Here is a 12916-nt window from a genome sequence, read left to right as displayed (position 1 = left end):
CATGTCGTTGTCCAGTTGTCCCAGCACCTTTTACTGAAGAGACTGTCTTTATTCTGCTGGATATTCTTCCCTGCTTTGTCAAAGATTAGTTGGCCATACGTTTGTGGGTCCATTTCTGGGTTCTCTATTCTGTTCCATTGATCTGAGTGTCTGTTCTTGTGCTAATACCATACTGTCTTGATGATTACAGCTCTGTAGTATAGCTTGAAGTCTGGGATTGTGATGCCTCCTGCTTTGGTTTTCTTTTTCATGATTGCTTTGGCTATTTGGGGTCTTTTCTGGTTCCATGCGAATTTTAGGATTGTTTGTTCTAGCTCTGTGAAGAATGCTGGTGTTATTTTGTTAGGGATTGCATTGAATATGTAGATTGCTTTGGATAGTGTTGACATTTTAACAATATTTGTTCTTCCTATCCAGGAGCATGGAATCTTTTTCCATTTTTTTGTGTCTTCTTCAATTTCTTTCATAAGCTTTCTATAGTTTTCAGTGTGTATTTGAATATTTAGGTATAATCCTATAGATCAAGGGTTGGAACACTATGGCTTGAAGATATGGTCTGCCACTAGTTTTAAAACTGTTTTACTGGTATACAACCATGCCCATTCATTGACATATTATCTATAGCTGCTTTTGCTGTTATTACAATGTCATTGAATAGTTGTGAGAGAGACTGTGTGGCCCACTAAGTCTAATGTTTATAATCTGGTCCTTTCCAGAATAAACTTGACAACTCCTACCCTAGATTACCAAAATGCCACAGAATAGACATGACAATTCTTTTAATTACAGAAAAATCATTAACTTTTAAATCACACACAAAAAGTCATTAACTGCTTTTATCTTGCCATATCTTCTTTTAAGAATGAAAGGGATACTATGGGTTAAGACTCATGGCTATCTTCTAATTGATTTGGTAGTATTCCTTTATTTTAAAAACATCTGCATCTATTATGATGGAACTATAAATTTGTATAAATGTTTTAAAGGGTAATTTATCAATAGCTATTAAAATTTTAAATACACAGAATCTTAACACTCAATTTTTCTTTTATGAATCTACTTTATAGACATATAAATGTAGACTATGCATTACAGCGTAGAATGATAGGAAGGCAGGAAAGGAGATTCTTATGTTGCATCTTATTGTGGAATCACATTGCACATATATTTAAAACTTTTGCAAATTCTAGGATGTAAGCAGGGGTAGGGAGAGACAATGAATAAGTGAATGAGAATAAATTAAAACACTTCAGGCAATTTTGCCTGCTAGCTCCCTTGAAGACCATTTGCCCAGAGAGAGTCCAAAATGAGAAAAGTAGATGTGCTGATTCTTCCGCGTATCTCAGTTCCCAGGAGCCTCTCTGGGCATAAGCATTTCCCCACACTGATCTGTGTTTAACTGTGCATGTTTTTTGCAAAAGGCCTAAACACACACCATCTACTTTACCTAGTAGTCAATTAAAGAAACAGTAATCTATTCCAGTGCTGGGGGAAAACCAGTGGTGTTAAACTGGCTGAAAGAGAGTATGCGGGTTTCTAACATCACGTGCTCCTGGGGAGGGACTGTCAAGGTAAGTTTAAACAGAGTTTTCATCTTATAGGCTGACTATAGTACCCAGCCCCACCGCCCCCCACCACCAACACCAAGATATAATTCCATCACTGTACTGTATGCTTTTCTGCAACAATCATATATTATAACTTTTGTGATATTAAAACATAGAAGAGAGTTTAAAATGTTTTTGTATATGTAGTATGCATCTTTATAAAACATCTTGACACGTACCTGCTTACCGGTGAAACCCTGGCAAATAACCTTCGTATTTTTATCAACGTAGAGATGTTTCCGGGAAGCTATATAGGAACAATGCCGAATTCCATTCTGTTGCCCTGAAAAGTAAAGAAAATATGACACATTATAATTTCTCCAAACTATTGGACCATGAATTGAACTTAGTGACACACACACACAAAAAAACAAACAAAAAAACACAACCACCCCAAACCCTCTAATACAGGAGCTATCTTGTGATCATGGAAACTTTAAGTGACACACAAAGACAACAGAAACAGAGACACAAACAAAAAAGGACACTGTTCTCTTCTCCAGTATCCCCTCTACCAAGAACCACAATCTTGTATCCTTTTCTAAATGTATAAAGAAAAGCTTAAGTTTAGAATTTTCATTCCCCAAAGACAAATGGCTCAAATTAAATCCAGGGACCAGGTATCATTTGTACTAATAATGTTTGCTAAACAGCCACATGCTTTGCCCATTTTACTCAACCTTTTTTTTTTTCTTAAGTTTCCTTATTTTTTTAGTAATCTCTACACCCAGTGTGAGGCTCGAACTCACAACCCCGAGATCAAGAGTCACATGCTCTTCCAACTAGGCCAGGCAGATGCTCCTTCCTTACCCAATCTGTTAAAGCCCAACATCTATAAATAACAGGTGAGTGAAGAGGCACACTTTGTTAGGAGAGCTTGTAAGAACTACTCTGCAAGTCATTCCCCAAAATAACATTAAATATTAACATTAAATGTTAACATTCAATCTTAAGTCAGAGATAAAACTTGTCTAATACACAACCAAAGGTTACTCAATTTGATATCTTCTGATGTAAGACACCAGACCTTACATATAGAAGAAATAGAGAAAATGAAATAAATAAGCAGATGAGAGAAGAACATGTAAAAAATATCTAAGTTATTTTCAGCAAACTACCTCAATGAAAACTGATAAATCTCTTTAGTTACTAATACCAGCTCCCGTATTTCACAAGTCAGTAGAAAGTAAAGCACTGATGAAATAAAAGTGTGGGCTACTCTCTACTTTAAAACCTTCATTATAGCCCCAACTTGCTGTCTCTGTGGCCCATCCCTGGCCCTTTTGAAGTGTAGGCGATCCTCTTACCATTGAATTAACCCATAGAAGCTAACTCTAGAAAAGAACATCTTATGACATATTTGTCCAGAGTCTACTCCATGCTTTCTGTTTTGAATCGCTGCCTCTTGCCCTCCTAAATCCTCAGACCTTAGGTTCCATAACTGATCTGTATCTGGCCCTTTGGGTATCTCTTGAGCAGTCTTCAACTCCTGTGCATACCTCAGTTTCTAAAAACTTTGAATTTTGGAATCCCTTGTACCTCTAGGGAAGAGACAGGCCAAGATTCACCCTTCTCAACTGGGAGAGGAGTGTTCTATGTGCACACAGATCTGCTGGGTAACAGAGAGCTGCATTTTTGAACTGGAGTATGCTGAACGAGGACCATTAGGGGGCACTGAGGGTCAAGTCCTGCCACAGTGGGCACAGCCAAGCACCTGAACCTAGGACAGCAGACCCTACAAAGGGAATTTGCAGCCTCAGGGCTCACCCTAGCCAGTGCTGTCACTTAAGACCCATTCTTGCCAATGGCTCCATTCTCACAGCTGGAGACCCACAACCACTATACTTGTGGAAGTATTCCCACTGCTATTCCTGACAGAATCTGCTTCACCAGTCCTTTCTATTCCTGGAATCTTCAATACATGGTCCACCATCAGGAATTTTCAGACAGGATAACAGATTCGATTACAAGATCAAATTATAAGATCAGGGTATCTGGAGTGCATACTTGCTAAAAGGCAATACTTGCTTTTTGAAGGTAAAGCTGGGCCCTCCACAAGAATTCTTATACTCACTCTTAAGAAAGGAGAAATCAGACAGTTCACCTCTCCATCCACAGGAGCAGGAGTGGCCCTATCACCCCGAGAAAAGACAGGTCTGCCTACATCCACAAAGCATGGGCTCAACAGCAGAACAACTAAGATCACTATCTTCTTCTTCTTCTACTCCAGACCTCCTAGATCTATGGAGCTTAAGACTTCACAACCCAAGATCTCTGGTGCCCACAAAAACTGCACCAGAAAGTATGATGAAGAGCAGCTGACCTTACACAGTTTCCTAGCCCTTTGGTATTGCTCAGCCTGTGCAGTTGACCTTGACATTCTAAACCTCTGGTGAAGTCGATCTTGGGAGATCTGCCATGCATATGTGTGGGCATGTGTGTGCACGTGTGCATGGGATCTCTCATCTACTGTATGAGCCCACGCTCATATAGATGTAACTGCAGCTAAGCTATAATAGACTATCATGACCTTTGAGCCAAATCTAAAATATATGTTTGAACACAAGAAATTCCCGATATTTTGCCCTAACAAGAAACCTACATGATGCCAGACAAGGTGTCACCGGTACTGAAATGAGGATGCTAGAATAATCAAGCACATACCCTAGTTCCTGGAGTTGTCATCATTCATTTATTCAGTCAACACTGTAGATCACCTATGCCAAGCCACAATGCCAAGTATCAAGGATAAAGTGTTGAATAAGAGTCTCAGCCCTCAAGAGACCCACAATTCACCTGAACTGACATAAAGCGGGCCAGAAGTACAGCTGAAAAGTACTGTGGTAGGAACAGGCCTTGGACATCTGGGGTAGATAAACTCTCCTGTCCCAACTCAGTCTGTGTATATTGGGGGGCAGGGGAGGGTTTGGGGCTGGGAGGTCAGAGAGGATAGGGTTAAGGGATGGATTCCTCACTGGGGCTACCTCCAAAATGAGCCCCAGACTACCAGCAGTTCACACCTAAAATCTCTGCTACTTTATTGACTTCCAACCTCCTAAAGAAGTAGAGGGTTGTATGGTTCCTGGCAATGGCTGTAATCTCTCCGCAACTAAAAACTCTCTTCACATCTGCCCTAATTCTAGCCCATGCAACCCCTTGGCCTCAGATCATCTAACCAGACACGTGCACCTGCATAGTAAAGATCAACATGTCACAGGAGATCCCAGATAAGGAACCACTGACTACTATATGCCTCTTTTTCCAAAATACTGCTCCAGGACATGTAGGTCAACTGAATGAGAAATGCTAGCAATCAAACAGTCTCTGAAACTCAAAGGAAAACCTGAGGCACCCCAGCAAGCCATGATAGTGGTACTCCATAATCACCAAAAATGCTCTTTTAATCCCAGAAACTCACCCCACCCCAGAGGAGCCTGCCCTACCTCTGGCCTTTTACACCAAGCACATTCTCCCAGATACCATGGCTGTGAGGAGGACCTAAATACAGAGGCTGACTGTACTTCATAGTTCTCCTCACCTTCATCTGTGCCTCCTCTACAGCTTCAGGATGGAAATAATGCAAAATATGCTTATATTCCAAGCAAAACTCACCGAAGTCTTACTTCTATCATTCTTTTCCTCATCCTTTCCTACTTTATAATATCATGGCCCAGAATCGCAGGCTGGAGGCTCCCCAAGAAAGCAGCCTCTCCTCATCTCCACTCCTGAACCTCTTTCCCTTCCTTCCCACAATCCCACCGATCTCTTTCATTTGGCCTGGCAGAGAGCAAGCGACTAGCTGCTGTAAACATTAAATCTGTCAGACCAGCTCTATGCATGTTCTTTCCCTACTTGATTACCTCTCCACTCAAACCATCAATCAAACGCCCAAAGTAATGAAAAATAGTCTATTCTACTTCTGCTGAAGAAAGCAAAGTGGTTTACAGCACAGATCTTCAATTGTCCGTCCACCACTAAAAGGTGCTCAGTCACATTTTGGTTTTAAATGCGAACCTGACCTCTATAAAACTACCAAATAACTAGAGAAAGCAATTTCATAAGGTTAAATCAAGAACACAAGGCATACACGAGTGGTCCCACCATCTTGCAAATACCTTTCACCTTTCAATTAAGAGAGTCAATGGTACTCAACTCCCTGAGAATTTCACTTGCATTAATTCATGTAAGTTCACATTTAAATAAAACATTGGACAGTGAGGAATCCTTAAGTCTTCACATGACATTCATGACGTGAATATAATGGGGCGTGTTTAGGGGATCTGAGATTAAGAAGAATGGAACCTGCAAACACTTTCATGTGGTATACAATACTTATGCCACACACTATGTACGGATGGGTGCACACAATCTGCTACTTTGTTTACTGCCTTATTTCTCAGAAAAATTATTTAAGGTTAAATTTAGTTCAAGATTATTTCAAGTACCATCTAAATACTTTAGAACTTCTAACTGTAAATGCCATGACTATAAGGCCCGTGTCTTGTATACCATAGTGTCTCCCATATGGTAAAGTACCTTACAGAGTCGCGGTACAACATATGTTCACTGAATTTCAGGACAAGAGACAGGGTCTATAAAAAACACACCTCTATCAAGCTAAATGTCACAAGTTCCATCTCATTTTTCCTACTTAACAGGAAAGAAGGGGAGAAAAACCTACATCCATTTTTGTACATGCAAAGATCACAGGTTTCCCTAAAATTCTTCTAAATATTGCACAGAAGTCCAGCCCTAAATGCTGCTAGCATTTATCTTATCAAAGCTTTTATCTTAATCTAGGACAAATTCCATACTAACCTTTTTTTTTTTTATTAAAGCCAATAGAATCCAGATGCAGTAATGTGATGTAAATAGACTATTTCACAACGGGAAAAAAGAAAGAGCTTAAAGCAAAACATACCTAAGTAGAGATAAGGCAGTGACAGACCAGGAAGTGTTTTCATAACACATTAACAGACAAGGAATTAACTTCAGCAACATGAAGCACCAACAAGGTAGAGACCAAAGCCTAACAGAAAAATGGATAATGGCCATGAACAAGAAACACAACTAAAGACAGACAAATGGTATATCAACAGATGATGAGCTACCTAACTTAACTAATGTTAAGAAAATGAGCATTTTAGGGGCACCTGGGTTGCTCAGTCAGTTGAGGGTCTGGATCTTGATTTCAGCTCAGGTCATGATCTCACGGTTCATGAGATCAAGCCCCAGGCCGGGCTCTGCACTGACACCACAGGGTCTTCTTGGGATTCCCTCTGTCCCTCCCATGCTTACATGTGCACACCTACACACAGTCTCTCTCTCAGTCTCTCTCTCTCTCAAAATAAATAAATAAACATTACCGAAAGAAAGAAGAAAGAAAGAAAGAAAGAAAGAAAGAAAGAAAGAAAGAAAGAAAGAAAATGAGTGATTTAAATTACATATTAGGGCAGCAGGAAGGCCTGAGGTTCACCACCAGGAAGAATTTCCCAATGGTGAAGGCTGCAGCTGCCACACCTTGGGCCATCTCCAGGGAACGTGGTGGTGATGCCTTCTCTCCAGGTTCTTAGAAATCGGGCGGCCTAACCTTGGGACTGCATCCCAGGAGTGTCTGAAAAGGGCTCTAAGGAAACAGAAAGGCCTAGGCTTGAGTTCATGCTCTGCTGATCACCAGCCATCGACCTGGGACAGATCTTTTGATCTCCCTTAACCTCAGTCTTCCCAACTGTAAATGGAATAACAGCTGCCCACAAGGATTCTGTGATGTTGTTATGAGATGATGCTTGTAAAATGGGTAGCAAAGTGGCCGGTATGCTCCCCAAACTGGGTTAACATCCTACATGAACACAAAGGTAAGTCATATAATTCATATTTTAAGATAAGTCCAATGAGAAATGTTTCATATATGTCCTCATGCATATCCTATATATGTTTATCTGTAAATATACTAATCCCTGTCTACAAATATTATGTAGTATATACACATATACTTGTAACTTTTTACCCTATGAAACATTTTTAAAGGTGCAGCCTCACTGTGAGAAAAATGGGGATAGTAATATTATGTGCCTCATAGGCAATATGAGAATTAAATGAGTTCATAATATAAAGAGCACGTAGAATGATGCCTACGGTATAGCAAGTGTTATTTCACTCTTCGCTATCTATATCATTATGATTATCAATGCAGAATGAGAAGACCACACTGCTCTGAGGTGTTCTTTGTGCCAAGCTATCTGCCAGGTACTAGGGATTCAGAAGCCAACAAGATGGGCTCGGGTCCTACCCACAAGAAGAGTCCTACCTGTAAGACAGCTAAACATTAAACAAAGAAACACAAAACTACACGAGTTGCACTGTAACAAAGGCTATGGAGGAAAGGGGCTGAGTAATGAGAGGGATGTGCCTTCAACAAGGGTGATAAATTTGTATCATCCAGTTAGCCACATGCTGAGTCCTCTTCCCCAAAGAGAGCAACCACATCACTTATGAAATGGCTGTGGGATGCATGATGAACCTATGGCCAGAGAGTGCCTGTCCAGATGGGACTCAAACCATAGCCTTTTTGACCACTCCCATGCTCCCAACCAATAATCAGAGACTCTGTTCATTAAAATACTCCTCTTCCAAATTACCTCACAAACTGGGTTCCTTGTTACTCATTTATTCATGCATGTACTTATGAATTTAATAAATGGGTATTTACCAATGGCATATTATATATATGTATAAAATATATACACTATCGTGGTCCCTGCCTATAGAACTTTATAGCAGAGTAACTCGGCAGCTGCTAACTCCCAAACCCCAAACAATCCACTACTCAAATGTGAAATTACATATTCATTTAATATTTACTTACAAATGAAGCTTAGCTGGCCAAAAGTGCCATATTTCATCAAATCTAAAATACTACTGAAGTACTATTAAGAACTAATAAGAGAGAAAAAATGCTGCCAATTTATTGTAGATATGCTCAATTATAAGACACATCTCAATTTTAGAAATATTATAATGTAATAAAAGGGGGGGGCTATAGCAACAACACTCCTGTCCTTTGGTAAAACGAGACTGTTTTCCTATACTTACGGAAATTATTTTGAACATCCCCAATTATGCTTCTGTGGAAAAATGAATTTGAGGTCAGAAAATCACATTACTTCCTCATGGCTACGCTGGTACACTTAGATGAAGACCATTTCATATTTCTCAAATAGAGATTTGCTTCTCAGATGCAATGGCAACAGATACTAATATCAGAAACATCACTGCTGAGGGTCCCCTTTCCCCAACTACACTTCCGAATATTTGCCTGATTCCAAAATCAGCTTACACAACTTGGCAAACACATGAAAAAGGCAGGTGGCATCTTTGAGCAGGGTAGTCACCTCAACAAAAAACAAGGCTGCCAAAAATGAAAAAAGAATGAAAATTAAAAAGAAAAAGAGGGGTGCCTGAGTGGCTCAGTTGGTTGAACATCCGACTCGTGGTTTCAGCTCAGGTCATGATCCCAGGGTTATGGGATTGAGCCCTGCATCAGGCACTGGCATTGGGCATGGAGACTGCTTAAGATTCTTTCTCTCTGCCCCTCTCCCCGGCTTGAGCTCTCGAAAGAAAGAAAGAAAGAAAGAAAGAAAGAAAGAAAGAAAGAAAGAAAGAAAGACAAAAAGAAAAGAAGAAAAGAACACCACAGACCACAGCTTCAGAAGGGAACTATAGTGTCACAAAGCATGTACTAGTAAAAAGAATACTACAGAGTCAGAAAACCTGAGTTCTAATATCCATTCTGATATTGGCCAGGAAACTTTCTGAGTTTATTTCCTCATTTGCCAAATAAAGACATGACACCAGTTGGATTGTAAAGTTCACTTTCTGGCATTAAAATACCATAATTCAGGGACTAAATATACTGCCTCTGTTCCCTATTTATTCTACAAGACCCAACCTACAGGAATCCCTGGCTTGTGTTTAAAATGACCTTGTAGGAGCCCCTGGGTGGCTCAGTTGGTTAAGCGTCCGACCTCGGCTCGGGTCGTTATCTCGCGGTCTGTGAGTTTGAGCCCCGTGTCGGGCTCTGTGCTGACCGCTCAGAGCCTGGAGCCTGTTTTGGATTCTGTGTCTCCCTCTCTCTCTGACCCTCCCCCATTTATGCTCTGTCTCTCTCTGTCTCAAAAATAAATAAACATTAATAAAAATAAAAATAAAATGACCTTGCATAGCTTTGTGTTTCTTGAAACACTTTACTAACTCAACTTCAAATGTGCTTATAAAATTGTTAAACTGGCTCATGGAAGAAACCTTCCTTATTTTTCATTTTATTTTCTTTCCTCACTTCAACTGGATTCTTTCCCTTTTTTCATAAACTATAAAACTGGTTTGTTCTTGCTTTGTTCTTTGGGTTGTTTGGGCTCAAAAATTTCTAAACATTCCAACAGGGCTCTGGAAGACACCTACAAAGTGTTTGAGTTGGTTTTTTTTTTTGGTTTTTTCCTAAAGCAAATCAATATTGCAACACTTGCGACCTTCAGCACAAATGTACCCTTCAGTTGCTACTGAAACTTAAGAGGACAGAGGAAACAAAATTCTCTAGCATCTCTAGTTCTATTACTAACCTCAGAGCATAAATAAGTTGTGACCACGCTAAAAAAAAAAAGTTTGCTAGGTGGAACTGTTGTGGCTGCTGTTTTACTAGTGAAAGTGGAAATGGGTTTAAAAATGTGGCCTGAGTAGATTTGGAGGATTTAGAGGGATTTCTGCACTAAACACTATAGTCTGTAACCCCTCTAATATAGGAGATAAATTAGTTTAGATCTCAGACTCTCAGATTCTTAATAACAGATTGATCACATGACTAGGATAAATGAAGACCATTTGAGCAACAGAAAACTACACCTGATGGTTTTTTAAGGCCCTGTGTAGGAAAAAAGAGCTCCCAGTTCTGTGAGCAAAGGGTTACTAAATATTGGTAAGCGTGGATTAAAGATCCTGATTCTTTAGACACTTCTCTTAAGACTCTCCTCCTACTAAGACAGCAGACCTACCTGAGGCTAGGATTTTTCAGAAACTCAGAGGAGCAGGACCCCAGGTGAGAATGACATGGCTATAATTAATCCCTTTTTCTCTTCTGCTTACAATACATTCAACTGTCCTTTAAATTATACACAAGAATCTCCAGAAAACTTTCCCAAATAAACCCAACTTTTTCCTACTTGCCAAAGTTATCTAGCCAGATGTTTGTCCTACCAGATGTGGTCTGGTTAAGGAAGTGTAGCTATTAAGTGCATACTCATCCTCCCACACTTTTGGAATGTAATCTTCTCAAGAAATGAATTAAGTCTTGTCCAATACTCAGTACAAACCGAATTAGGGGTGAAGTGTAAGAAAGGAAGAATAAAACTATCGCTGAGTGTGTATTACATCCCGGGTACCTTATATAAATTGTTTCAATAATTCTGCACAGTGAGCCCAGATTATCCTGTACTTCATCATTTCCAGGATGCACATTTTTTCACTTTTCAAGATCTTCTAAATCTGGATGCATCTGACAACTCATAATGGCATGGCACAATTTTAATTAGCAATCATTTTCTACTGTTAGTAGTAGACAAAATAATGGTGCCCCATACAAGTGATGATGTCTCACATTCATTAAAATATTATTTTCATGGGATTGGAAACAGAAATTGAGAAGCAGATTCAGAAAAGTGCCTAGGGTTACTACACAGACTGTAAGGGACTAACCAGACTTCAAATGTGATATGGTTAATTTCAAAGTCTCTTCCTATACAGTCAACCTAACACAGAGACTTTGAACACAGCAAGAATTTTCAATAGTCAGCATTACTCAAAGACTAGCAACCTTGGGTATTAAATTTTCAGGAACCGAGGAGTCCACACCGCCTGGTGGAGACACTGCAAATAGTTGGTTAAGGTACCAGCCAAACCTAAACTTCTAGGAGTCTTCTGGGCTATGCTGACTCTGGGGTGCAGAACCCAGCTTTCTGCTAAGTCTACAATCCACAGGGAAAAAACAAAAACGAAACCAAAAACAAGCGGCAGCCTTACTCCCTCTCCCCAATTTGCTGAGACATTCTTCCCCCATCTCTCAATCTAGACGCTCAACTCTCCCAGCTGAGTTCATCCTGGACCACCTCACCTCTCACTCCCAAATAGGGGCAGTCTAGATGCCGCCCCCATCCGGCCATTCATCATCGCGGGCGCTAGAGCATGCCCCCAGGTCTGCAGGGCTCCCAGACCCGAATCCTGGCTCGGCCACCCTACTTAGGCCAGCAGCCCAAGTCACGCCCCCCACCCCACAAAGCTCCAGCAAAGTTCCTTCCGCCCCAGGAGGTCCCCGACGTGGGGCCGCACTCTCGCGGCTCCCAGGCCCCCGCTGAGGTCCGGCCCCGGAGGGCCCAGCCACGGCCTGGGCCGGGACGTTGGGCCCGGCGAGGCCAGGAACTCTTGGAGACCTGGAGGAGAGAGTCTCGGCTGGACTCACGGAGGAAGGAGCGCGACAGGAGGCGGGCGGCTGCCAGGCAGCTGCTGCCAGAGGCCATGGTCGCAGTGACAGCGGCAGCGGCAAGAGCTGCGGTCATCCACCAATGACACTCCCAGGCCCCCGGGGACCTGGTAGGGGCCGAGGCTCGAAGAGGAAATGGGTGGCCATGGCAGTCGCCTAAATGAATGTTCCGCCGCAGAGACTTCGCCAAACATTGGACACAGTAGGTAGAGGGGAAAAGAGGTCTCTTAACGGAGAAGAGGACATTAACTCGGCTGCTCCCCGGAAATGTGGCTTTAATTCAACATTAATTACAACGGCAGCTTAGGAAAAACCTCACGCGAGGCCGGTCGGCGCGTAGCATTGTGGGAAATGTAGTTTGGTGGCCTCGACTTGTTTGTGGTTTAGGTGGAGGAGTGCGGGAGGGGAAGCGAGCGGGAAAGGGGATACTCAAACCCAGGAGATGGGGTGGCAAGAGGAATGAAGTGCGAAGAGCAGTGCAGAACTTTCCGTATCCTTAAACCAATCTGGACCTTCATTTATCTCGGCTGGCATACGGAGAGGCCAATATTATTCCTCACCACATACCCTTGTGAGGACCTGGAAGAATTACCGATGTAACAATGTGAGTTCATGCTATTGTCCAGTGAAGGTAAGGAAATGACGAGAAAGACCAAAAACTACCTTACTGACACTTAATTTCTTGGAATATGGATCTTTTGGTCAAACAAGCTATCATACAGCCTTTGACTAGCACTAAGTGAATGAGTGACTCTTCCCTGGGGATCCTGGAACATTGAAGTTA

At 41.5% G+C, this 12916-nt stretch overlaps 2 protein-coding genes across 3 annotated transcripts in view; one reads left to right on the top strand and one right to left on the bottom strand.

The window, feature by feature from the left end:
- The window catches only part of SUCLG1 (succinate-CoA ligase GDP/ADP-forming subunit alpha), a 41844-nt gene extending 29624 nt beyond the window's left edge, over positions 1 to 12220 (bottom strand). The window contains exons 1-2 of one of the 2 annotated variants that reach the window (XM_060656381.3): positions 12112 to 12220; positions 1787 to 1890 (exon numbers count right to left, since the gene is read on the bottom strand). In XM_060656381.3, coding sequence (XP_060512364.1) covers positions 1787 to 1890; positions 12112 to 12208 — 201 coding nt within the window. In that variant the 5' untranslated portion in view covers positions 12209 to 12220. Of the gene's footprint in view, positions 1 to 1786; positions 1891 to 11766; positions 11896 to 12111 lie in introns of those variants that run through there. The other variant, XM_060656388.3, reaches the window with a different exon arrangement.
- Positions 12221 to 12347: 127 nt separating this feature from the next.
- The window catches only part of DNAH6 (dynein axonemal heavy chain 6), a 244563-nt gene continuing 243994 nt past the window's right edge, over positions 12348 to 12916 (top strand). The window contains exon 1 of the mRNA XM_078444658.2: positions 12348 to 12763. Coding sequence (XP_078300784.2) covers positions 12745 to 12763 — 19 coding nt within the window. The 5' untranslated portion in view covers positions 12348 to 12744. The remainder of the gene's footprint in view (positions 12764 to 12916) is intronic.

Source organism: Panthera onca, chromosome A3 (genome assembly GCF_046562875.1).
Source record: "Panthera onca isolate mPanOnc1 chromosome A3, mPanOnc1 haplotype 2, whole genome shotgun sequence".
NCBI classification, from domain to species: Eukaryota; Metazoa; Chordata; class Mammalia; order Carnivora; family Felidae; genus Panthera; species Panthera onca.
The sequence above is the reverse complement of the archived record's forward strand: the minus strand, read 5'-3'. Positions and strand labels throughout refer to the sequence as shown.